The sequence below is a fragment of the Furipterus horrens genome, unplaced genomic scaffold (genome assembly GCF_987537825.1).
Source record: "Furipterus horrens unplaced genomic scaffold, mFurHor1.1.pri manual_scaffold_7, whole genome shotgun sequence".
Taxonomy (NCBI): Eukaryota; Metazoa; Chordata; class Mammalia; order Chiroptera; family Furipteridae; genus Furipterus; species Furipterus horrens.
Genome location: NW_028327177.1, coordinates 24,874,115 through 24,901,764, shown reverse-complemented (window position 1 = coordinate 24,901,764; position 27,650 = coordinate 24,874,115). Strand labels below are relative to the sequence as shown.

Genomic DNA, 27,650 nt, shown 5'->3' with positions numbered 1-27,650 from the left:
GGGGGAGGCAGGGAGGCGGGGGTCACTCCTGAGTTCTTAGGGGCAATAATTTCCCCCAGTTGTCCCGGGCTGAAATCAGCTCCAGGAGCCTTCTTTCATTTTCTAGAACTGCCTGGCACATTCCCACCTCAACTCAGGCCCTCTTTCTGTTTGAAGTAGGAAATGAGGTGAGCAATAGCCACTGTTATTGAAACAAGTGGCAGAAAGCTTGGTGTCCCTTCCTAAGTACTTCGGCTCTCCCCAGGATGGATGAATGGACCCAAGGAGGAAGGAGGGGAGGGAGGGAGGGTGGATGATGGATGGATGGTTGGATGGATGGATGGATGGATGGATGATGGGTGAATGCGCAAGAGACTGTGAGTCCTAACAACTGCCCACGGGACCGAACCCTGGTGGAATCCCCCTGCCTCCCTCCGCCCCCAATCCCTGGCCGCTGCTTCTGCGCCCCCAGCAGGTTCTGGTGCACCGAAGGAGGGTGCGGGGAGAGGGGACTAGAGTTGGGGTGGAGGAGCGGCATGGGCGGCAGGAGGTGGGGAAGGGGAGGGCCTTGGCGGTGGAGAGGAGGGGCGCTCGGGGAGTGGGCGCAGCGGGCGCCTCGCTGTGGTGCGGGAGGGCTCGGGGACGCGATGCCGCCGCCGTCTTGCGGGCCGGGGCTGTGCCGCGGGGGCTGAGCCGCCGCCCCAGCCACAAGCCGAACGGCCGCCCAGCGAGCCCGCCGCGCGGGAGGATGGGCTGCGGCGGGAGCAGGGCCGATGCCATCGAGCCCCGCTACTACGAGAGCTGGACACGGGAGACCGAGTCCACCTGGCTCACCTACACCGACTCGGACACGCCGCCCAGCAACGTTGTCCCCGACAGCAGCCCCGAGGCGGGCGGCCTGCACGCCGGTGAGTGAGTCGGACTCATGCAGACCCCCAGGCGCTGGGCGGCCGGGTCCCCGGCTGGAAGCCGGAGGGAGGCAGGGGACCTGGGAAGGAAGGGAGACTGGCAGACAGACAGATAACACAGTTAAGTGCCTGCAACAGCTCCCAGGCCCAGGGAGCAGGGTTAAAGGGGGACCCTTGCAGAGGCTGAGCCAACCCCTCGCGCCTCGGGTTCCCCAGCACTTCTCTGCCTCCGCCGGGGTAGGCTCATTGCTGGGGCCGGCTGGGGTTGGGGGACAGCCCGCTAGGCACACCCTCCTACCCTTCAGTCCACCCACGCTCCTGACCCATCCAGATTGGCCTCCGCCTCCACTTTGGTCTGTGTCCCCGTCTGGCCTCCAGCGTACCCAGCCGGGTCCCTTCTCCATACATTTGCCACCTGGCACCTCTCTGCCTGGACTTAAAACGCTGCACCTAACCCAGGTTGTCTGGGTGGAGTCTTCTTCATTGCCTCCCCTTTTTTCCCTGCTGGGAAGGTGTTCTCTCAATAGATTCCAAAACCAGAATCCTAGTTCAGGGCAAAATAAACACCTTCTGGCTCCATCACTTCTGCACTGAAGCTTACTTTTCAGGCAGTTGATCCATAGTGAAGGACCCCCTCAGTGCTTTATATGAGGCAGGGCATAAAGTGGATTAAGAGTATAAATTAAATACTCTTATCTAGGTCATTCCCCTTCTAGCAGAATTCTGATGGAAGGCTATGCAAAGAACTTTCTGGTCCAGTCACAAAATCAGGATGATGATGATGATGATTTTTAACAGACTGATAATTGTAGGATAGAGATGAAAATAGACTAACTTGCTACAGGCTGGCCTTGGGTGATGTGAAACCTGTTGGTGATGTGAAAGGCAAAATCTCACTACTTATTACATGGATGTTGTCAAAAGCCAGATCACTATTTGGATTAACATGTGTTAACCATTTCCTGACTCCTTAATGTTATTGGCAGTTTTGAATAATGAAATCTAAAAGAGAAAACAAGGTTAATTTGAATTATAATGTATATTATAAGGAGGAGGAAAGCAATGTGAACTACTCTTAGATGATCAATAATCCTAAATCCATGCCTCCTAAATAAAAGCTGTCACTTTAATCTTGAGAATCAGTCTCTCCATCTTTTAGGTCCAAAGCTGGCTCCCTTTCCACATGAGCTTTGTGATTCTCTTTTTGAAAAAAAGTGAGAATTGTCAGGGAGAACTGTGCAAGGCAGAACACTATATTTGTCTCTAGTTTTTCTGACTCATAGGAGCAATCAGAATGGCTATTTTGTGTTGCTGATGCTTTCAGCAACTTTCTAAATGATGTGTTGGCTGAATTCAGTGTCAGAATGAGGATAAGATGTAAGCCTTTAATGTGGACTTGGTAAATGTTATATGTAACAGCCTTTCCTCTGCAGAGTCAAAGACCAGAGCTGCACTCCAAGGATATAAGGTTAAAAAGATCTAGTATAAAAAAGAACAAAGTATAGCATCAAGGAATGGTTGCCTAGGTGACTGGGAGTATATGATGTGTGTGTATGTGTGTGTGTTCATATTTATGGGTATGAGAGAGTTATTATGTGCTGGTTCAATATGTACATATTTATTCATTTCCAAAGCTTATTTATTCATTACTCTGCCATCCTGAGTCATATCCTATAAATCTTCATGAGATTTGGTCCCTGCAACAGGTGGTGCCTGGGACAAGCATGCTCATTTGTGGTATCCTGCCAAACATGGACAGCCCTTCAGGTGCCCCTGAAGACCTGTGTCCTTCAGAGGAAGAGCTCAGCTCTAGTCCCAGGACAGCAAGCAGCCTAAAATAGGCAAGACTCTTAGATGGGCAGGATCATTTCAATTCCCTAGAAATTTCCACCAGCCTCAGGGGAGAGGGAGGTTTCTGAAGGTAAGATGGACTAAGGCTTCCATGGAGGTACACTGGCCATCTCTAGGGCCTTTAGAAAAGGGGCTTGATTCCTGTGGATTTTTTAGACTGGGAGCTGGACATCTTTAGTTAGAGTGGCCATTTGAGAAAACTACAGATCTCCTGGGTTTCAGCCACCCTGGGAGATTGGCCAGGGTTCTTAATTCTTTTCTTCTTTCCTGCTCTTCTTGTACCACCCACTCCCACCAGTGCTCTGCCCATGAACTCAGTCCCAGGCTTCTGCTGGGCATCTACTGGCCCACAGTGAGTATGTTGTGATAAGAAGCTGGAATGCCATTCCCCTCCCCCACCGCCTCTCCTGTTTCCATCAACCCTTTTCTGACAGGGGACAAAAAGAAAGGCTGGATTCAGGAGAGTCCAGATGGAGAAATCACAAAAATGGTTTCATTACTAGAATTTTAAAGCTAGAGAGGGTCTCTGGAGGTCACCTATTTAAGACAGATGGGACTCAGTTAGAATCCCCGGGTCTACACATTCTCTCAACTATTTCATAGCTCTTACTTACCTCCCAGTTCCATCTGTCTTTGAAGGTCCGTTCTTTCTGAGCCCCTGGTCACTCCTTTAGTGTCAAACTGAAATACCTTTCTGCTGGCCACCTCCAACCTCAGGAGGTATGAGGACAGGGAGTGGACTCATCATCTTTCTGCCTTCTCTGCTAGCACACGGGAAGCATGTCTTCCAATGGAGGACATGTCACCTGACAGGTGTTCAGTAGATATTGGTGGGGGGCATGTTTTCTGTCAGTCTCACAAAGGAAAGAGCTTCTTGCCTCCTCCTTACTCAGAAAGTGATTCTGAGCTTCTGGTTCCCGTTTCTGGAGATTGTCTCCACTAGCCAGAGGAATTCAATTAAGTTTTTAGATTCAGCTATTATGTAGGCTAGAATTAAAGACTTAGCTGAAGCCACAGTATCTGATATCCATTGCTTTCCATGTCACCGAAGCCTGTCTCTCCGTCACAGGAGGAAATTAAGTTGGTCTGGCACGATTTAGTCCTCATAAAATCAGTTTGCTGGATTGATTTTTACTTCCGTTGCCTGAAGGGGGTCTTCCAAAGAGAAAGGGAGACAGGTTGTCATGCCTCAGCCTACCTCAGCCATTCCATACGTTAATAGCTTCCTACCTTCACTTTGATTTAATCACAAGTCCCTTTAATTACATCCTTAAATATCCCCTTTTGTACTGCTATTTTTCTAATTTCTCTAGAGAATAAAACATTTCAAATTTCTCTAAAGTGCTTCTACTTTATAGTTTTAAATTGCTATAATAATTGATTTAGTAAATGTGACATGAAGGATTGCAGAATTAGAGACTCACAGCAAAGTGATTTCTCGAAATAAATGGAAAAGTCAAATAAAATGAAAGCCCTTAATACCGCCATTAGCTAACATGTATTGATGACTTGCCAAGGGCCAGGCTCTATATCAGCGGCACTGAGGTAAATCACCTGTGCTCATCCTCACAGCCGAAACAAGGTGGGAACTATTACTAGCCTCCTTTACAAGCGAGGGAATGAGGTTTAGACTGTGCCATGATTTGTCCCAGTCCAGGACCAGAATCCAAAGCCTGTACTCCTAAAGACTGCCTTCCTGATTAATGGGGGATTACCTAAGAATTCTTGATTTTACAGCTGAGGTCTCAGAGACTAGTCTGATCTCTTCATATTCTAATCTGGTCTCAAACCTCAGCATCCCTGGGGATGGAATACCTCCCCCTAGGCTGCCCCATACCTTCCTGGAGCAGTTACCCTTGTGAGAAACTACTCCTGTGCCTTGTAATTTCTACTTGGTGAATGCTGGGCCCTTGGGATCCGATGTGCACAGACAGCTCTCTCAGTGTTTGAAAACTGCTGTTGCTTCTCCTGTCACCATTGGTCCTCCAGTCAGTTCTCAGACCTCTGTGGCCTAAACCATATTCCTCCAAACACTGTCTGGTTTGTCAAGGTCCTTCTCCATGCAAGGGGACCTAGGGCTAGCTCCCAGCTACACACTGATGACTCACATGTGATTAGTTAAAACCCTTAGATCTTGCTTTCTAGTCAACATCAGGGATATTGTGTTTCTCTGCTACATACCCGGCTCCTGGAACAGTGACTGGGTGACCCCAGCACCCGGCACAGTGACTGGAATATAAGTGGCATTCAATAAATGTTTGTTGAATGAATTCCCTCCCCCACCCCGACTCCTGCATTTATACTATTGACTTCAGTAACCCAAATTTGGAGTTTTTGTATTTATTCTCGTTAAAATTATTTTTGTTGGTTTCAGTTTAATGTTTGAACTTGTTGGTCTTGATTCATTTTGATAGTGCCATGAAGCCAATATTCCAGGTCTTTAGTTCCTTGTTGCTGACAGACTAAAGATAAAAAACATTTATTTGCTTTTGTCCTTTCAATATACATTTGGTACTGAGATGAGTAAGTTAATAATACAGGGGAGACAGACATAAAGGAACAGCAGGAGGGAAGGATGCGGGAGGAGTGCAGGGGACCAAGCACTTTGTGTCTGAACAGTGTGTGTACAGACTCCTGCAGGCACCAGCCGGGGAAGCTCTACGGTTCCTGCGGGTCCCCTGAGGAGGTGAAGAAATGTTCTCTGGGTTCCTTCCCTGAGATGGGAGTTCCTGTGGAGAGCCCACCTGCGCCTTCCTGATGGCTAAGCCTCCCCCTCTCCCCAGCTCTCTCTACACACCTGTTACGCTTGTTGTTATAGTTGCAAATAATTATTGAGTAATGGCTGCCCCCTTGGGAAGGACAAGCCCCATATGGTAAGGCGCCATTTCGTTCACCATCGTATTCCTGTCCTACTGCTATGCCAGTTATAGTAGGACGTCAATGGCTGTCTCTTGAGTGAATAGATCTCCTAAAACTTATATGTGTCCATTATTTTCTTCCTGTAGTCCCCAGAGATGACATTTTCTTTCCTCAAAAGTTCCATTTATCTCTCCTTTTTGGGTTCTGGTCTACCTGATTGGTTGCAGGGTAAGAAAACATCCCCACCTCTCTACAGCCCCCGCTGTCAAACAGAAGCCTCTTTGTCATAAGAGTTTTGCAAAGTTCACCACAAAAACAGGCGGTAACAAACCCAGGCGGTTTCTAAAGGGTAAGGAAGTCTCGTGTTCTCATGACACTGGACAAATGTCCTGGACAGACAAAGGCCACGTTCTGCCACAGGCTTACCCCTGGTCCCATTGCATTGCTGGAGCTTGTTCGTGCCTCTTGCTTTCCAGTCAGTCTGTGAGCCCTGCCATGTGGGGGACCATGTGATTAACATTTGCACGCCTGCCATCAACCACACGTTTGCTCAATGACTGTGAAAATGAAGAAGTGGATGAATGGCCCAGCTATGCAAATATAGTTTTGAATGTCTGTTTGCACCTTCTTTCCTAAGCCTTACCTTAGATGATTTTGCCTTAGACATCAATCCACTGAAACATTGTTGGACACTATATAAATCTATTCTGACTCTAACCAGAGATGAATTTAGGGTCCCAGGCTTGGGCCTTGGTGGGAGAAAGATGGTCCCCTCTCAGTCAGCAGGAAGTATGTTTTCCTGGCTTATCCTGCACTCAGCAATCCCTCTGGCTTGGACCCTTGGAGGCCACCTTCACCCTTGGATTTGTGTACCTATGATGCACAGCACCTTCCTGCTGAGAAGGCTGTTCTGTCCTTAGTGAAGTTGGGTGTCTGAACCTGTTGACCTTGGCCAGTCAATGGTGCCTGGGCTTTTCCATGGTCTTTAGCCACTCTCAGAAGAGGATTTGGCTTCTGTTGAAAATCCTATCCTCGCCAGGATTCCTACAGACGCTCTCTGGCTAGTCTGAACACCGTCTTTGCTTCCATCTGTAGAGGAGACTGGAGGGGTGGGCCCCGGGCCATGCTGTGATCTAGCTCCTTCCAGCTTAGCTACTAACAGCATTCACTTCCTCACATGCTCTCTTCCTACTCTCCCCTGTCCAGTCCCCTCCATTTCTCTGGAGAGAAAATTTTTTTAGAATATTGTCAGGGGATGAACTTTGTCCCCTCCAAATTTATATGTTGAAGTCCTAACCCCCAGTATATCAGAATGTGACCTTATTTGGAGATAGGGTCTTTTCAGAGATAATCAAGTTAATGTGGTCATTAAAGTGGGCTCTAATCCAGCATGACTGGTGTCCTTATAAAAAGGGAAATTGACATGGACACAGACAGGGAGAATGCCATGTGCAGATGAAAGCAGAGATCAGGAGATCTGGGTGACACTTGCACAAGTCAAAGAAGGCCAAAGAGTGCCACCAGGAGCCAGGAGAGAGACATAGAACAGGGTCTCCCTCACAGCTCTCAGAACTCGCCCTGCGACACCTTGACCTCTGACTTCCACCTCCAGAACTGTGAGACAGTCCATTTCTGTACTGTAGTTTGTTACAGCAGCATAGGAAACTAATATAAACATGTTTGTGAGCACAAACACCACGAACACTTGGAAATAATGAGAGGATTTCTGGGGTCACTGCCTCACATTTTTTTCTGAGATCGGATCTATTTCTTTATCGTTTGAATTCAAATAGCACTTACTGAGCACCTGCTATAGGTGAGTTTTTTTTTTTTTTTTTTTGGCCTTAGTTTACATAACTCTAAAATAACCTCAAAAACCATTATGATCACCATATGCCAGATGAGGAAACACATTCAGTGAAGAGCTTGAGCAAAGTCACCCAGCTAAGCAGTGAAGAGCCTGGATCAGAATTCAGGTCTCTTGTTTCTAAATCCAGGTTATTTTACTGTAACCACTGAGCACGGATTTAGCACCCTCCTCCACCCCATCTGCCTTAGGCTTTCTTGAAAATATGAACCACTTCAAGTGAGGGCCTCCTGCCAGCTTTTACAAAGCCGAGGACTGAAGCCCTTGAGGGGACTCTGGCAGTCGTCCCCCTCGCCCCCATGCTGAGCGCCTGAGCAGAGCGGCAGGGGGTGCTCAGAACATACTCTGCATCCCAGTCACCTGATGGGCGCCTTAAAGGTGAACTGCCTTTGAACAGAATGATATGTTTTTTTGGTTTCCAAGGTCATGCATGTTCATTATAGAAACTTTAGAAAGTATAGAGAAGCACACGGAGGAAAACAATGCCTCTGTCCGCACCCTGTCTAGGGTGCAACTTCGCTGGGGGTCCTGTTTAGATGTGGAGGTTGTCTAGGAGAATCCCTTTAACTGCCTGGAAGTTCAAAGCTGAAGGAAAAAACTTTTTTGTTTCTGTGCTCAGGGAAATATTTGGGTGTTGTGAAAGCTAAAGTCTATTTTGAATGGAGGAAGAGCAGGAGGAAAGGCCATGGAGAAGTAAAGGGGTTTTTCTCTCTTTTCTCTTTCAATACTGAACAATTGTTAGTTGAATTCAGGTAAATTACATACTAGGTAAATGCAAGTTGTGACTCCACTGTATATCATTTCCCCATGTCCCCTCTTATTATCCCACCCTCTACAATCAGCTCAGCTGAGTTGGCTGTTTGTTGTATATTCTGACCAGCTGTTTTCTGGAATGTACAGTCATTATATGGATGTAGAAACATGGCCCGTGGTATGTGTGAGTGTGTGTGGTGTGTGTGTGTGGTGATATGAATCTAGTGTGTGAATGTGAGTGAGGTATGTGTGGTGTGTGTGAATTGCATGTGGGTGTGTGTAGGGTTGTGTAAGTGTGAGCGTGGTGACATGAGTGTAGTTTGAGTGTGGCGTGAGTGTGTGGTATGTATGGGGTGTGAATGTGTGTGATGCCTGTATGTCTGTGTGTGTAGGGACCAGTTCTCTGTTTGAGTCTCAGATACCCCTGAGGCCATGCTGGGTGACCGCCCAGTGTTCTGGTTGGTACAGCCCCACACGCTTCGGGCTCCGGGTCTCTTGTCAGATGGGATAAATACAGAGCGCCTGCCTATATCTTGCCATGTGGTTTCTGTGTAATGAAGCAAAACCAGAAACCTGGGTAGATTTTTCTTAATCTAGATCCATCTGCTTCACAAGTGGTGCCAGTTTCTCCCAGAATCTGGGACTAGGTTGTCTATTAATTAGTCTTTGTTTTGGGAGATATTGTGGGTCTTGATCTTCTGACTTCATGGGCATCTTAGTGGGCAGTTGGGCAAGGCTGAGTCAGCAGCTGCTAGCCAGATGCCCTTCAGCCTGGAAGTTCAACCCAGAGCCTCTTGACCTTGTCCTCCAAGCCACTCAGCACCCTTTGGTTCAGCCACACTCATGGGGGCCACCCAGCCAGAGCTGGGCTCTCAGTTCACAACGTCATACACTTCCTCCAGTGAGCCAGCTTTGTAACCATGGAACCAGTTCAAACTTGTCCTATCCTGTTTCTAACAAGATCCAGAACCAAAGTTTATGAGTTAACACGTGTGACCACCCCGCCTGAGTAGTATTTGTGAATTGTTAACTGCACCCCTCCATGGAACCAAGGGACTGGGATGTGACCAGTACCTGAATGCTGGAACCCTTTCGGAAGCGAAGGGGCCATTGTCCTAGATGATCTGATGCTAAAATTCTTTAAATCTCACCTCGAACCCTGGATCGGCAGTGAGGGGTGGGGGTAGTTTTGAGCCTTGACTTCTGTCTCCTTGCTGATTGACCTCGCAGTAAAAGCTTTTTGTTTCTCCCCCTCAAAAGCTGGTGCCGTAGTGTATTGGCTTCTGTGCGCATTGGGCAACGAGACCTTCCTTGGCCACAGTTTCATGCGTATCATGACTTCCAGTCCCTGGACCTTTTCCTGCTCTTTCCATCATCATCCTCCTTGTCATTTTGCTTGGAGATGGTATGTTTAGTGGTTAAGAAATTAGACTTTAACAACAGACATGTACCTGCTGTGTGAAAGTGAGCAAGTTGCTGAGCTTTTCTGGGTTTCACCTTCTACAGTGGAGGAGGGCGATCATGGAAGAATTAATGTATTCACAAATATGAAGTGTTTCAGTGCTGCCCAGCCATGCACCCAGGATCCCACCTCCTCAGTCTTGCTTTGGGCTCATCATTCAATCACAAACCCAGGTCCTCCTTGCCCTCTGCTCCTTACATCCTGTTTCTCAGCTGCCTGGCATTGCTGGAGAAAGTCATGATGTCGGGGACCTAGGACCTCAGTGTTCTTACCATCTCTTGGACATTCTGTAGATTCCTTATTAATATGCTGTGACAGTCCCCATGCAATAGCTCCCGACACTATCCTATTCATTCTCTCTGGATACTAAAAAAAAATCAGAACATTCGCTGTGGATTCGTCCATCTTTTCCTCCAATGACCTTATAATGGTATTTCCTCCTTGCTACCTCAGCATTTAAAAGACATCTTTCTCCGTGCCCTCTGCCAATCAGCCTGCTTGGAGTCTAAGTGCACTGATGAAGTTGCTCCTTGTCACCACAGGTGAGGACATCACAGACAGTTGGTGCCATCAGGGTGAAGGTCTGCTCTGCATCTCCGCCGGCCCTCCCTGAGCCCAGGCCACCTTGTCTTTTCCCGGGAGCCTGACAAGGCATTCATCATGTCACAGGGAGAACGATGTTTTAAAAGCACGTATGAGGTCCTGTCCCTCTCTTGTTTAACACTGGTAGCTTTCCATTCTGTTACGCATAGAATGGAATTCCAGCCATGACCTAGTCCCTCCCTCTCTTCCTCTCTTTCTTTTCCTACGTCCCAGCCCCAAGGGCTTCCTCTTTGTTCTTTAAACACCCCTGCTGCTGTCCTGTCACCAGGGGTTTGCCTTTGCTGGAATGTTGCTCCCCATCTTCCCATTCATTACACTGTTGACCTCCACCTCACCCTTCACCTCTCAGTTCAGATGTCACCTCCTTAGAGAGACCAGCTTTCCCCTGTGGCTGTCTGGTTATTTCCTTTCAGATACCACAGCCTGTCATTGTCTTGTTCATTTATGGGTTATCTCTTTACTCAGCATGGTGCCCAGCACAGAGGAAGTACTCAGTGAGAATTTGTTGAATGAAGGGAGCCCTCCTCACCTTTTGCATCAGGTAGGAATTGTGGCATGAACAGAACCCAGACATAGCTGGCTTAGCAAGTAGAAGGGTTATTTTTGCACTTAACAGAAAGTCTGGAGGTAGGCAGCTGTGCTGCTCAAGAATGCTATCAAGGACCTCGGCTCTCTGAGTTTATTGTGTTCCATCCTTGGTATGTAGATTTCATCCTCATAGCTGCAAGATGCTGCAGCATCTTTTTATTTTATTTTATTTTAAAAATTATTTATTGATATATAGAGAGAAATACTGATTCATTGTTCCACTTATCTATGCATTCATTGGTTGCTTCCTGCACATCCCTTTACTGGGGATCAAACCCAAGATCTTGGTCTATCAGGATGATGCTCTCTCTAACAAACAACTAAGCTACCTGGCCAGGGATGCAGCATCTTATTTTAGATAGGAAGAAGAGGAAATGCAGAAAAGAGCCATCCACCTGACTTTTTTTTTTTTTTTTAATCTGTAGAACAGTAGCTTTCCCAAATCCAGCAAGCTTTGCGTGAGTCTTCTTGACCAGGACTATGCGACATGGCTATCTGGCTGCAAGAGTGAAGGAAATCACCACATTAGCTGGACACATACCACCCTTAAAGTAATGGGTCCTTTTGGCAAGGAAAACAAGAGGGAGCAGACATTGGGTAGGCTGCCAGCAGGGTGACTGCACCTTTCACCCTGGCCTATGCCAGAGAGGAGAGAAGATTAGCACGCGCGAGGGAGAAGGAGGAAAGGAAGTAGGTAGGGGAAGAGGGGAAGATGATCTGCCAGAAACCACAGGGACTTAATTACTGGTGTTAAGATTTTGCAATATTAATAATAATAACTGTGTTTTTAACATTCCCATGTGTTAAGTGACTTTATAAAGATGACTGTTTCCTGGAAAACACACATGCTAGGATTGAACTAGTTTTAGAAATAATGCAACAATACCCTGAACCTAAGTCTTTTAGGACAGCCTGTCGACATCAGACTCTGATGTGTACAGGAGGTACAGGGTATACACTCCTTTGTTTTCTGCCTCATTGTCCTGCATAGTTAATGTCAGTGGGAAACTGATGTGACAGCTGATATACTGTGGCACCGATTTTCAACTAGTAGGAACATTTATAAGGGATTCCCTGTGCAGGGTAACTCTGATGCTCAGGCTGGGGCTTTTGCTGGAGAAGCGGCAGGTAGCCAATTGGCTAATTTAAAGAGTTAACAGTGTTTCCCGAGGAAGCTCAAAAATATTACCCTGCTATTGTCTCAAGGGCTTATGGACTTTTGGGCATGAGGAAGCCTAAAGGGTTTGTAGACAATAGCAGGGATGCTTGGAAAACCGGTCGTCATAACAACAGGGCAGACTGCGGTCACAACGGAAGGAGAGATCGCCCAGAAGAGGGACGATTCAGGTTTAAACACCTCAGTAAACAACAGGCGTGTTTGAAATTGAGGCCTCATTAAATTATTATGCCCCAGAATAAATTACTTTTCAAGGACAGTCTTCAGAGCAGCCAGGATCATATTTGCTTGCTGGGGTGATCAGTGATGTGTGTGTAAGCACAAATGCACAGAGCCACTGCCTCCTGAGTATGGTTCCGTTAGTTGCATGCCCAGCGTGTGCCAGGCATTACATATGTAGTACCTGATTCTGTTATCCCCATTTCACAGGTGGGGGACATCAGAAAGGTGAGGTACTTGCCCAAGTGCATGCACGTTGTGACTGGCTGAGCAGGGTTTGGAAGGCAGGTCTGGATTAACCTGAGCCCCGTAACTGACCACTAGCTCCTGTCCTCGTTGCCTTTCACCTAGTCATTTGCAACAGCTTTTTGACTGGTCCGCCTACCTCCTGTCATTGCCACTCTGGTCCCTTTCAAACCATGGCCAGGTGAAGATTCCTGAAGCATAGCTGGTATTATGATCATATTCTCCTGTTCAGTGCCTTTCATGATTTCCCTTTGCCCACTGAGTGCAAATGTTAGCTTGGCATTTATGGCTTTCTCTCTAGCCTCATCTCCCGTAGCTACCTGCAAGTCCGCTCACTCGGCCTGACTCAGGCTGCCTTTAGTCTGAAGTACCGTATCCCACTGCCCCCCTCCCTGACCTGGAAGAGCCTTAGGCTCCTGCACATCCATCTCAGTCACCTGTTCTTCTCTAGCACTCACATCCTAGGACGCTTATTTTGTTTTGAATTTTCTTGTTTATGGCCACAACTTATCTCTGCTGTAACTCTATGCTCTTAAATGTAGTGTCAGGAAAGACTCCGCGATGGACTTTCATTGGGGAGAGCTTCAGGGAACGCCTGTGAGGGGCGAGTGAGGCGGGACAGGGCAGAGGGAGAAGTTGAGTTGCTGTTACAAAGGGGTCTCAGCTGATCGCCTGCAGAGCTCTCTGGAGCTAGGATGGCTGTTCAGCTATTGAATTGAGAGGTGTTTTCCCCTATCACAACTGCCTCTAGCAAGGGGAAGTGACCTTGGGTGGGGCCAGTTCTTCCACAGAAGGCAGTTCCCAGAGAGGTGCTCACCTCTCCTGGCAGCTGGAGGATCTGGTGTCTGTCCTACAGGAAGACCCCGAGGGGCACCACAGCGTCCTGGCAGGCTGGGACCATGTGCCTTGTTCATCTGTCCGATGCACTCGGGGAACATAAAATAAAGGACCCTCTCTGGTGGCCTCTGGTGGTAGCGTGGGGTGGGTCCCCAAAACCTGCATGTTTAACAGGTGCTCGAGGTCAGTCAGAGTGGAATTCCATGGTTCCAGGACAGGGCCCAGGATTCTGCTTTCCTAACAAGCTCCTAAGTGATGCCACTGCTGTTGGTCCATAGACCTCTCCTAGATCAGGGGCTGGTAAACCTCTTCTGTGAGGGGCCAGGTGGGGCGCGTCTGAGGCCCTGCAGGCCACATGCTTCTTGTTGCAACGTCTCCACTCTGTTGTTTTTAGCTCCAAAGCAGCCATTGGCAATACATCAATGAATGGGTATGGCTGTGTGCCAATGCTTGCTTCTGTCCTAGGGGATTCTAAAGGACAGGCAAGTTTAAGAACCACTATCTTTAACTGCGAAGGAAGTGTGGAAGAGAGGAAAGAACATGACATGCAGTTACTAGTCCTAGCCCTCCAACACACCTGTAAATAGCTCAGCACACAGAGCCCTCAAACAATGTTTGTGGAATGAACAAAGAAATGGGTTTAAGCACATTTCTCCTTTTGAAGGCAATTTTTAAGGTTATTAAAGCATCACTGATAGCACTAGGTCCTGAAGGCATTAGATATTGTATTATGCAAGTCATGCTCTTAAGGTGAGTGGGGTTTGGGAAGAAAACAACATCATGGTACCACCCACAGGAAGGCAGGGGCTTCCTCGGTTCATCGTTTGGGAAGTCTGCATGAATTGATTAACATTCCGCTATCTGGTGAAAACATTCAGGTAAGGATGCGGCTGTGAAATTTGCACTCAGGTTCTAAGAATTACAGGCATTCCTGGCTTTGCACAGGAGGGCCGGAGTGTGTTGTGCAAAAAACTTTGCAGGATTTGGGTGGAAGGCAAAGGGAGTGATAGAAGATGTAGGTGGGCATGGGAATGTTGACACTGCCTCTGTTCAAGAAGTGCTTGTGGATGTGCCGCTAGGGGAGCTCAGTGAAGGCGAACAGATATAGCTGGAAGCCGTAGTGTTGTCAAGGACGGACGCGTCTTGGGAAGGGAGGTAGGTGGCAAGACTTCACGGTAAAGGAACTCTCGGGGATATTTCACGCCATGGAAAGCACAAAGGGTACATTTTGGAAGCCGATCCAAACTTGGAAAGGACTATGATGATTTGCCAAGGCATAGAAAAGATGCTTCCTCCATCTGGTAAATTGTATTATGAGAAGAGAGCAAGCACTGTTCAAACTACTCTTAATATGTTTTAATAAAGAAATAACCTGGCAGCTGTGGCTCAGTGGATTGAGCATTGGCCTGCGAGGCAAGTGTCGCTGATTCGATTCCCAGTCAGGGCACATGACTAGTGCACGTCAGGTCCCCAGTTGGGGACTCGAGTGAGAGGCAACCACACAGTGATGTTTCTCTGCCTCTCTTTCTCCTTTTCCCTCTCTCTACAAATAAACAAACAAATAAATACATAAATTATTTTTTTAAAAGAAATAAAACATTATAATTTTTAATGTTTAAAAAAAGAGAGGAAGCAGGAGAGAGCCCTACCTCCCCAAATTGTCCCCCAGCCCCCCAGGCTCAATAATACTTCCTTTGTTGCCAGGGTTTGGAAGGGAAAAAAGGTGTGTGAATGGGCGAGGGGAGGGCTTGAGGGCAGATACCATTTTGGGGAATGGGCAAGGATGCTGGTAAGGAACTTCTCCCACAGCCAGCATGTGGGGGAGGGGGGATAGTGACTTATTGTCATCCTGGAAGACCTGATTTTATTAAAAAAAAAAAATCTTCAGAATGCTTAAATAAATATATTTGCATGTGACTCTGGGCTGTTGAATTTGTTCAAACCCGACGAACACATTAACAATTAACGAGGTGCTTGTGCCTCTTCGAAAGCCTGGTAATAATCGTCTTAAAAGAAAATCATACGTATTTAATCTCTTTCTTTGAGTGTAATGCTGAATACAGCATCTACACTGGATTTATACTCCACAAGGCCCAAAGTGACTTAGCTTGCCAGCGTCACAGGGCATATTAGGATGTTTTTTATTTAAATGGACTCTGAAAATACATCATGTTTCACAGATTATTTCCAATGGTTTGTAAGACATGGAGAATCTAACTCTAAGCGGTAATTGAGGTGAAATGTGATCCTTTTACCTTAACGAGCCACTTAATGCCACTATTATGCCCCAAACAGTGCCATGAGTATTTATTTATTTTGTTACCTAAATTTTAATTTTCTTTAATGGAGGTTTTACTCTTGGGATGACAGAGAAGTAGACATTATTAAAGGGTTTGAGACTGTGAGAGACCAAATGTTGGTATCCTTCCACTCAGAGAAGTGACCTTACTTTTTATCCTAAATCAGTGATTTTTTTTCAACCTTTTTCATCTCACGGCACACATAAACTAATTACTAAAATTCTGCAGCACACCAAAAAATCTATATTTTTGCCAATCTGACAAGAAATATGTATAATTTTGATTCATTCATGCTGGATGGCTATTGTGTTGGCTGTTGTCATTTTTTTTATTTGACCATCTAAAGGAAAAGAGGTCAGTGCCCCTAACTACATAGTCAGGTACTGCATGTTTTAAAATTTCTTGTGGCACACTGGTCATGTCTCTTGTGGCACATGGGTTGAACATTGCTGCCCTAAATGAATGAATGAATTTTTTTATTCAACAGTTTAGAGAGCACTTACAAAGTGTAAGACACAGTGAAAGACAGCCAATGTGATTGGAGCATCTTGAAAGCCGGAGTAAGAGGAGGCAGCCTTGGGGAGTCAGGGAGGGGGCTGGATCACATAGGACCCTACAGGCGATACTAAGGATCTTGGACATTATCCCAACAGCAAAGAGAGGCTGTGGAAGTTTTTTGAGCAGGAAAGTAACTTGATCCAATCACATTTTAAAAAATTTTAAAGTATTTTTCAGTTATACATGTACAGACTTTAGAGTCAAATACAAGTAGTTTCTAAAAGGCTTGCTATGAAAATCAACTGTCCTCTGTTATGCTTTCTAGTTTTTTAATTTCTCAGAGTTACGTAACTACTTTCAGCTCTTTCAACTCATTCTCTTGGTCTTTATGTCCATGTTTCTAAATAATATGCAATTCTTACTCTTCCTTGGTGTTTCAAGTTTAAGGCCTGGCCTATTGATTACCCACATGGAAGGTGGGGATTTCACTCCCAGTATAGTTGTAACATAATTTGGTTAGATCAGTGTTCATGCTTGTATTATTATGACTTTGTAAATACTCTTCACAGCTAAGCCATATGATATACCATGATAACTTTTGCTTTCACACAGTACTTTATCTTTGCTGCATTAAGAATTTCTTTTAAAATTTGAATTCATTACTAATTCATATTAAACTATTCTCTGGTTGTGTAAGCCTCCTTTCAACGTATTTAAGCACATTAGGGATTGTATCAATTTTTTTTCTTTTTTAATAATTGCTCTTGGAGCTTTCTGACCTGTTCCTGTTTGGGCTGGTCACTCTCCAGACTAGCTACACAGCTCTTTGCTTGAATCTGTCTTCACCATTAACCTGAAGACCCCCTTGGCCTCTCTCTTGTGTTGAATTGGTCCCATATTTCCTGATTCCTGTGTCTTCCACTTTCTTGGTTGTTCCTTTTGTTTGGCCAAGAAAGTCTCAGGTAGCTTCTTGTATAGGAGGTAACATTTTTTTTTTTTTTTTGAGTCTTTTTGCCGTTCAAAAATTTCTTTACATTTTCTCTATTTAACTGATAGTTCTGCTGGATGTAAAAGTCTAGGACGGAAATCACATTCCCTATGAGTTTTGAAGATACTGCTCCATGTCTTCTAGATTCCAATGTTGCTGTCTAGAAAATTGATGTCATTGTGATTGGTCATTCTTTGTATGAAATCCAACCCCCTTCCACACCCCAGCTCGTGCTTCTCCCCCTAACCACTTTCCCCTCTCCTATGAGCCCTTTTTCATCTGGAACCTATGAGCCTTCAATTAGGGAAATATTTTCTCAAAAGTTTGTTTTTCTCTTAGACTGGCTCTCTAATTTTTTTGTCTTTTCTTTCCTACTTTCACCTCTCTGGTTTCTTGCTCTGCTTTTTGGGAGGTTTTCTCAACATTATCTTCCAATTTTTCTGTTGATTTTTTTTTTTCTCCTACTTTGTCTTTAATTTCTAAGAACTCTCCTTTGTTTCTGAGAGTGTTCCTTTTTATAACATCCTATTCTTATTTTTTAGATGCAGTAACTCTCTGGTGATGATTTTAATTAGGTTGTTTTCCCTGTGTAGTCTTCATTACTTAAAGTTTATTTTTCCCCTGTTTATTTTTCTTCCTGTCTTTCATTTGGAGACTTCCCTCAATTGTCTGGTGGCCCTTGGCTGTTTGCTCATGTATAAGGAGAGGGAACTAAGATGTTGGTTGGAAGCTCTACACACAAGATTAGGGGTTGATACTTTTCACTGTAGAGTACCTGGCTGGGTCATTCCTTTGAAGAATTCTTGATGTTTGTATTTTTTTAGGCCTTTTCTTGGGGGGCAGGGGCAGGGCATGAACAGATTCCACTGAACAGATTCTTCCAATTTCCTACTTGGAGGACATTTATGTGTCTGAGTGGGGGAAGAAGTCTTGTTATCTGCATGCTCCCTTTTCAGTACAATAGCTCTGACCTCCATTGTTCTTAGTGATTCTTAGTCCAGAAACTTTAACCAGAAAATAAAACTACAACCTCTTTCAGGATGGAGGAAAAGTGGTCATTCAAATACTGGGGTGGGCAAGTGTAGGTTTATAGTTCATATGGAAAAAGACAGGCAGGTTATGATTATTACAATAGCTTTATTTACTCAAAAGAATATCACAATGTCATAATGCACTTAGGTACAATCTCATAAGTGCTCAAATTGAGAGCCTTCATTATTTATTTACACATTCTTGTTGTCTGCTTGCTATACTCAAGCACACTTTGGCACAGAGTTCTTACCTACTTTTGCCCACCACTGTATGCTATGTAGGGGAGAGAATCTGCTTCTTAGGCTGATTTCCCACAAGTCCCTTCTGTCCCACTTCTAAAAGTATCCAATCTCTGTGTTATTTGGGGATATAGATATATGAACCATGGTTGCTTCTTAACTTTCCCCTCTTTTGCCTAGGATTCATCTTTCTTGGATTGCTAAGACAGGAACTTTTCCAGCTTCCAAAATTTTGTAATATGTCTTTTCTCCTCTTTTCTTTGTCCTTGTGAGTTTATACCTTTAAAAGATCACTTATATGTATTTTAGTGGGATTTGGGAGTGGAACAGAGTTAATTGCAATGCAATTTACAATTTTTTATTTAAAAATTGGAATTCAAGTGTTTTTGTTCTTGTTTGTTTTTCACAAAGGCACCTTGGTTATAGTATAGAAAATTGATTTGATTGTTCCTGGCAGTTTTTACTGAATGAAGTAGTGGATAGAATTTTGTTCCAAAGAAAGATATATTCAGGTCCTATTCCCCAGAACCTGTGAATGTGACCTCATTTGAATAAAGGGTCTTTGCAGGTGTAATCAAGTTAAGAGGAGATTATCCTGGATTCAGATGAGTTCTAATGAAATCATTAATGTCCTTATGTGAAGTAGGACATTTGGACATGGGCACAGAGAGGACACTGTGCTCACAGAGGCAGAGATGAGAGTGATGCATCTGCAAGTCAAGGAACTGGAATGATTGCCAGCAGCCACCAGAAGCTGGGAGAGAGGCATGGGGCATATTTTCTCTCAAGGCCTCCAGAAGAAATCATCTCTGCCAACATTTTGATTTTGGACTTCGCTTCCAGCCTCCGAAATGTGAGACAATAAATTTCTCCTGTTTTAAGCCACTCAGTTCACGGTACTTTGTTACAGCAGCTCCAGCAAAGTAATACAGATGGATATCAAATTCTGTGATTTAGTGTTCTTGGAAATGGAAAGTGCTCTGAGAAGCATTCAGTTTCCTTAGAAATTGAATGTGCTTTGAGAAATGGAAAGTGATTTTCTCTGAAACAGGGATTTGTTCTCTGTATCATTTATCTGGCAGTTTCATTGAGTATTTGTCTTAAGTTTTCTCAAATACTAAAAATTGTCATGGTGCAGCACAGGTCTGTGTGTGTCATATTTTTCTGGCTAGCTTTTAAAATGCCGATCTGATTTCTTTGGAAAACCATCAAGCCAAACAGAGCCAGCTGAAGTTCAGGAAAACCAATCAGGGAATTAAAAGAAAAAAAAAGGAAAAAAAAAAAAGAGTCATTCATTTTGACCCAAACACTGGAAAACCTTCCAGCAACAATGAACCCAGTGGGACTTTCTTCTCTATCTCCCACTGCCTCTACCTTCTGAGGTCACTTGGACATTCCCCCCCCCGAATCTAATTTGGGTCCCCCAAATTCTCATATGTAATCCAGATGCTCATCCCCTCATGTGGATTCGTCTAAGGCCCTTCTGTCACTTGTAACTAAGTCCCTCACCTGGCCCAGTGGCCATCACTAGGCTTTTTTAGTTGTGCTGGGAAGATTGATTCTAAAGGGCACATTAATAAATGCTGGGCAACCTTCAGGACCTGTGGAGGGGAGAGAGTAAGTGAGGAGAGGGGAGCCTCGAGGATGGAGTCACTAGAAGACTTTCCATCTCCCCCATCGCTGTTTGCCTCTGAGGTCAGAGGGAAAACCTGACTGAACTTAGGAAACCCAGGCAAGATGGGCTTCCCACTGAAAATCGAGTTTTACACGAGAGAGAAGTTGACCATCAGTCTCAAGGCAGACTCCATAAATTAATGCGCTTGTCAGTGAATCCACCGTGTACACCCAGCTTTGGTTCTGCCTCAATTTTGCTGCAGCTGCTTTATCTCAGCATGTTAATCCAGGATTCTCTTAAATGGGGGTAACTGGACTTCCCTTTCAATACATTTTTGCTGTCCTCACTTCCCCTTTGGACGTCTGCTTTGCTCCTGTTTCCACTCCAACCTTGCCCCTGACCTTGTCTGCTTCCCCTTCTGCAGACAGTTGTAGCTCACTTTTCTAGAATATATTGAAAATAATTGTTTGATAGTGACTTTTTTTGTTTTTGTTTTTTTCTCAGAAAAAAGAGTATTTGACTAATTAGTTTTTGGCAAATTGGACTTTCAGTGAATTGGTTTTGGGTGAATTGTTTTTCGACAAAGTGACCCAGAGGCCAAACATCCTATGAAAGGGAGCACCTTTTACTGTAGGAAATCAGTAGAAGGTTGTGAGGATTAGGTAGTCTGAACTCAGGCTTGCTTCTTATTTGCTGAGGCAAATTTCTACCATTGCTAATCTCTAGTTTTCCTATAAGATGGGGCTCTTGCCCTGGCCAGATGGATCATTTGGTTGGAGCGCTGTCCTGTACACCAAAAGGTCGTGGGTTCCATCCCGGTCAGGGCACGTGCCTCCTGTGCAGGTTTGAGCCCCAGTTCAAGTGCATACGGGAGGCAACTGATCGGTGTTTCTCTCTCTCTCTCTCTCTCTCTCTCTCTCTCTCTCTCAAATCAATACATATATCCTCAAGTGAGGATTAAATAAATAAATAAATCATAAAATGGGGCTATTAATGCCGATTTCTCAGGTATAAAGGTTTATTGATCCCAGAGTTAAATGGGGTTTGTTTTTAAATTATAGTCTACACATTAAATTAGATAAGGCTATTTTTTACACCTCATAAACAGCCATAAAAAAAAAAAGCAACAAAAAAAGAACTATTTACAAAGGAGAGACTCACAAACTAGAAAGCCAGTAACATTCTGAACAATAGCATTAAGCTGATAGGTAATTTTGTAAAAACTGAATTGCAACTCTTGATTTTAGTGCTAGAAAGATATGTTTGCTGGTTTTCCATTTCACTTTTGTCCACGCAATGCTTTTGATTGTGCAAGCACAGGGAACTGTCACTGGAGTCATCGTCATGATCACAGTTATTTTTCATGTTAACAGTGATGCATCTTTCAGCATCTTTCAGCATCCAGTACACTTACGGCAAGTTGGTACCTCTAAGGGTGGGAACTGCGCACCGATGTGCGCGCATTGGGAGTGCTGTTATCTCCAGTTCAGCGCTCCCGTAGTTTCTCATGCTGGGTGATTATTCAAGTCTTCCACCCTTTTCTCTATTTCAATAACTCAGAAGTCTTCATCCATGATGTTGTTTCCCCTTTCCTTACGCAGTACAGAGGGCTTGTTTATAGAGTTCTTTCTTCAGACTTTCAGACTGATAAAGGAGTTGGTGCCAACACACCCTTCAAAACAACGCAAACGTGGGCATCAGATCTTGGAATTCTGTGAAGTTGAGGAGCACAATTAACCAAATGGACACGAGCGAGTGTAGCCTCAGTTTGCTGACCCCGCATTTTCAGACACAGTGACCCAAATGCAGGCAAGCATCCAGCATGTAGTAGGCACCTGTTAAAGAAATAATTTTATGAAATTTATGTCAAAACTATATACTAAGGCCAGAGATTTCTAACCTGTATATTTCAAGGTAAATCAACTGGATATCAATGATCTCATGTCTCAACATATTAAAAAGGGATTTGGAAAAATATCACTCACTCTAAAGACCCTGACAAAGTTGCAGTTGAATGGAGGTAACTAGGAACAGTGGTGCCAGAAGCGAGGAAAGGAACCTGCAGAGCGCACAACTAGGTATGGTCTTGGCCCCACAGTATTGCCACTTTCGCAAGAACTGAAGGCCCTTGAGAAATTCCTTTTAAAAAGCTATCACATAAATAAGGAAGAGGCTACAAAAAAGCCACCATTCTCACAGTGAGCGAGAGCTGTCCTTGCAGAGAATACTGGTAGCCTTGATCCATCGCACCCAGGACACAGCACTGCTTTTGCAGGCTTCAAACCCTAGAAACTGATGGCTCATTAGGAGTTGAAAGGGACCTGGGTCCTGCATCCTCTCCTCCAGCTTCCTCCGTCAAGATGAACTTCTCACAGGAAAGGACAAACACACAAATTCCAACTTGGTTGTCAGGGAAACCCCTCCAGCATTAAAAAAAAAAGAGCTCATACATTCTGGGAATAAAGGAGAAAGTCATTTGTGTGTTTGGTGAGAACAAACTGTGTCAAGGCTGCAGCTTCCCATGACAGGCTTTGCCAGGGGCCTGAGAGCAAAGCAAACTTGGTGCTGAGACCTGGAATGGGCGTCCTTCCCGACCCTCAGGGCACAGGCGCTGCTCTTCCAAGACCTTGGGCTTCTGCTGCAAGGGTGCCAACCAGCTCCCTTGCTGTGCTCACCGAATCAACTGCAGGGATGCTTTCCCTCCATTCCATTCCAACCTCCATGGGCGAAGGCCATTAGATCTCAGCAAAGGCAGTGTCCCAGGGGAATCTTTAAGGGACAAAGCACTCCAAATAGATTAGAACGTATACCTTCAACAGGGAAAGACTGTTTGGGTCTCTAAGCCAAGAATTCTGAAGTAGGAGATCTCCCCCTTCTATCCTCATTGCATGGAATCATGCAGGTTGATCTCCACCCAGGGTAACTCTGGGGCAGAGCCTGTCAGAATATGGCAGAATGCCTTACCCCTCACTTACTCATCTATCTGCAGCCCCTGCTCCCCCCAACCCCCAAACAGTTGCGAGCCCGGAGGCTCCTCTCTCTGCTTTGATTCAGCTCTTTCTCAAGGCTAAGCAGCAGAGGCCTCACCTCTGTCCTCACCCTCCCTCTGTCTCCACAACTCCATTTTTCTTTATTAACGTCACTCTGTAATAACGTGAACTCCAACAAAAGGCAAGGTTGTGCTTGAAGAAGAGCAAAAAATGCAAAATTGAAAATGTGTGAAGTCAAATTGCCATGAAATGCTTCTTGTTTTTCTCTTACTTATGCTCTCATTTCGGGATTGTTTTGTCTTCATTTCTGAGGGATATCCTTTTGGCAATGGTTTCAGACCTGATTGCTTTCTTTCCTAGTTGTGCTGGGGGAAAGGAATTCATTTATCAACATTTATCAATCTTTTCATTTATAAGGGTCTTAGAAGTCACCATCCCCAGGCAAGAAGAGTTCAGCAGTTTGGAAACGGTGCCTTGAAACCTTTTGACTTAATCATTCATATTTGTAGTAAAGGAGTGGAATGGTGAACTGAGATTAGCTCCTACGAATGCCAGGAAACTGCCGTTGGGTGTCCCTGGTCTGGCGTGACCCCAGCTGTTGGCAGTGTCACAGGAATAAAGAGCACAGACCCCAAGAGGGCCTTTGAGACCAGGCCGTGGTGGAGGCCTGCCTGTGCCGCAGCTGAGCCACGGTGGTGAGCGCCACTTATTCATCGAACTAAACTTGCTCTGTAGCAGGTCCCTGCTTTCTGTAAATCGCCTTCTCAATTACTATTCCTGTTTTGCAGGTGAGGAAATGAAGGTTTACGGATGTAAAGGAAGGTGCCCAAGATCCCACAGCTGGTAGAGCCAGACTCAAATCAAGCCTGCCTTACTCCAAAACCCTTCTCGGGGGCCAGAAAGTCCCAGGCTCTTCAGAATTCGTGGGCCAGTAAAATCTTTTAAAAATGGTATAAAATCAAAAAGGAAAATATGTGTGAGTGTGTGCACATGCTAATATAGATTTGCTGATTTTTCATTTTGCCATCAGGGCATGAAAAAGGCCATTTCATTGGAAAGGATATTTCACACACGTGAGAAAGACCATTTCTAAATTAACTCAACAAGTATTTATGGGACACCTATTATGTGCCAGGCACTTAATGTTCAAGGCACGGCAGAATATAATAGTGACAAAACAAAAATCCTGCCCTCATCCTTAAATCCTAAATAAGGCATAATGGATTAATATTTTTTTAAAAAGGAAGGAAAAATACATATGTTAGAAATGAGTGTTATAGGAAAAAAATAGAGCAGGGAAGAGGGATGGGAGTGTGTGGAGGAGAAAGCCATTGCTGAAAAAGGTGGGAGAGTGACCCGTCCCGCAGGTCGAGCAACGAGGACCCTAGAGGGGGAGTGAGGATGAGAAAGGGGCAAGAGGCACAAAGAATGGAGACAAGACAGTGCTCTGATCAAGTCTCGTTTATTCTTCGTCACAACAGCATTTTTGTAGCTCAGGAGAAGAGGAAGTTTTCATTAGGGAGGAGCGCAGCCTAGGGAGGAGCGCAGCCGCACCTGGGGCGTTATCTAACGGATAAGAGTTAAAATGAAGGACAGCAACTCCCAGGAAGAGAAAGAGGGAAGTTGCCCCTAATTAGGAGCAGACAACTATTATGGGATAATGAGGCCACGCCAAGCAGAACTTTAGGATGCCGGTCAGCAAGACTTTAGCCGAGGAACTTTTTAGTTCCCCACAGGTCCCCCTTTTTTATTTTATTTAAGCTGAGAGCCTTGCGGGGACTGCGCCTGTCTTAGGTCGGGAGATCGCCACACGGAGCTAACCTTGCCCTACCCGTCATTGGTTATCTAGGGCAGCTTCATTTTTTGGCCAGATACCTGTCTTAGGTGGCGGCTGGCAATGCGTGTGGTCTCCGGTTGCCCGTCATTGACTGTCCAGTCCAGCTCACCAAGGCATTAGTTACATGTATGAGCATCATAGTAAGTTGCAGTCTCAGCCTGTTCCAATTTTTGATAATGGACCTGTATTGGCTGCATTTTTATGGCATCTATTTGTTGCTTGATAAAGGCCATCACCTTATTGAAAAGGAAAGGTCCTAAGGATAGAAGCAGGAGTAGCCCTATGAGAGGTCCTAACAGTGGAAGGAGATAGGGAAGGACTCCATTAAGTCCGCTCCACAGGGGATTTTCGAAGAGTTCTTTTCTTCTTCTCACTAGGTCTTCCTGTAGCTTCTTTATTTTGTCTCGGACGATGCCTGATTTGTTGGCGTAGAAGCAGCAACGTTCCTGCAAAGCCAAGCATATTCCTCCCTGTTCTGCTGTAAGTAGGTCTAGTCCTCGCCTATTTTGGAGAACTACTCCAGCTAGGGAGTCTAATTGATCTTGGATGTCATTAATGGTGCTAGACAAAGCTTGAACATCGTCAATTAGCTGATTAGAGAGCTTTGTGTAGGAATGAACTGCAATTCCTAACCCCGTTGCCGTTGTCCCTGTGGCCAATGCCCCTGAAACGCCTAACCCTACTAATAGGGGGATGAAAGATACGGCTCTTTTGTGGCGACCTGCAATGTAGTCAAAACTGGGAATGGGAACAGGGTCATCTCCGGAAACTATATCTATGTCTGGCAATAAGGTAGCTAGGACACATATTCCTGTCCAATTGTTGGGCAAGGATGAAAATGCTAAATTTCCTCCACAAACAAACACCTGCCCTTTGCCTGAGCAGAGGGAGTTGCTATGGTTCACTATGCTACTACAGTTAGCAAATTCAACAAATCCAACATGAATATCAAAGCTATTATTTTGAGACTTACCTTGGAGGCAGAGGGAAGCAGGAAAATACATGGGCTGTACTCTAAAGGGCAAGCTAGGGCTACAATTTTGATGAGACTTATTAAAGGTGATGATATCCGCAGGAATGGCTAGAGGCATAGGAGTGCCTAAAGTCATGCATAGCCAGCAGTCTGCAGCTAGTTGGGGGTTGGAGATGATAAGGGCTCTGTGGGTGGCCGTCAAGATGTCAGTGGTCTGGGTATCTAGATCTATACCCCGTGGTTTAGGTAACGCCAGAGGGTGGTAATTGATTTTTGGATGCAGGCTTGTTATGAGGTGTTCTATTTGTTTTTGCACTTCAATTTCTCTTATTCTATCTTGAGGACCACCACCATCAGAAACATGTACAGGGGCCTTCTTATGCCAGCATACTGGCTTTCCAACAGTGCTTTGGCAAGAGGCCTGTAGATACTTAGTAGACCCAATTGGTGAAGGGTTGGACCCCCAATCTCCTTGGTCAATAGCATTTTGCACTTTTTGCAGTATGGCAGTAAAATAAATGACATTAGAGGAGGTACATTCCTGTACTGACTCATAACAGGTAGAATGCATCTGATTATAGATGGTGGTGCATTCCTTGGGACATGCTCCTGGTTTGTCATTGGTAGCGGGTATGACAGGAGGCTTATTTACACAATACCACCTCTGTTCAGAGACCCCTGCAAAGGTCATGTCATATATGAGATAGGCCTTTTTTGTGCCACAATCTACAATTTTGGTATAGTGACTGGGTGTGGCGTAATTGGTGGCAATACCTCCCCCACAGCTGCAGGGGGGCCCGAATAATGCAAGGTAGGGATCTCCATTTTGCGGCCCCCCAAGGCCACCTTCTATGTCCGGGCAAAAATGCAGTAGTACCCCGAGCAGCAGGATTACGTTCTTCTTGAACATGTCCTGAAATAGAAAATAAGGAAATTTTCCTCAGGGTAAATCCTTATCCCTGGGTTTAGTTGTGGTTATTTATTGTGTCAGACTTGCTATTTATTTGTTTAACCAGACGTTCCGGTAGCCATCTGGCGGACTTCATTTCTTTAGAGTAGATGCACACTGATCCTCGGCCCCAGATAAGTACTGGGTCTGGGCCATGCCAGGAATTAGTTAGTGGATCTTTCCACAAGACCGAAGCGAATTGCTTTTCAGTTTCGGTTTGCCAAAAGCGAGTGGCTGCAGACTGGCTACTAGCATCTAAATTTAAAAAATTGAGTATAAAGAGGGCATGGGAAAGGATGTTTCTTGGTGACCCCCTCGTGGGATACCATTCCCCCTTTTTTATTTTATTTAAAGTAATTTTAAGAGTTTGATTTGCCCTTTCTACTATTCCTTGCCCTTGTGGATTATAAGGGATACCTGTAATGTGTTGGATGTTGAGACGTTTGCAAAACTGAGAGAAATTAGAGCTAATGTATCCTGGCCCATTATCTGTTTTTAGTTGTTGGGGACATCCTAATACTGCAAAGGTGGCCAGCATATGGCTAATGACATGTTTGGTGGCTTCGCCCGTTTGAAGGGAAGCAAAAATGAATCCACTATAGGTATCTATAGTAACATGTATGTATTTAAGATTGCCAAAGTCAGAAAAATGGGTAACATTCATTTGCCATAGAGCGTTAGGAATTAGCCCTCTAGGATTTACTCCTAGATGAGGGGTTGGTAAATGGATAGCACATGATGGGCAATTCTTTACTATTTGCCTAGCTTGTTCTTTTGTGATGTGATGCATAAGACGTAATGTTTTTGCATTAAGGTGATGTAGTTGATGGCTATTTTGTGCAGCAGCGAGTTTGTCCTGAATGCTGTTATTGGCCACAAA

The 27,650-nt window shown here is 45.0% G+C and overlaps 1 protein-coding gene across 2 annotated transcripts in view; it reads left to right on the top strand.

Moving 5' to 3' along the window:
• Nucleotides 1-575: 575 nt before the first annotated feature.
• The window catches only part of BAALC (BAALC binder of MAP3K1 and KLF4), an 88,229-nt gene continuing 61,154 nt past the window's right edge, over nt 576-27,650 (top strand). Inside the window, exons 1-2 of one of the 2 annotated variants that reach the window (XM_090283476.1) lie at nt 576-893; nt 10,607-10,765. In XM_090283476.1, the coding sequence (XP_090139602.1) occupies nt 728-893; nt 10,607-10,765 (325 nt within the window). In that variant the 5' untranslated portion in view covers nt 576-727. The remainder of the gene's footprint in view (nt 894-10,606; nt 10,766-27,650) is intronic. The other variant, XM_090283477.1, reaches the window with a different exon arrangement.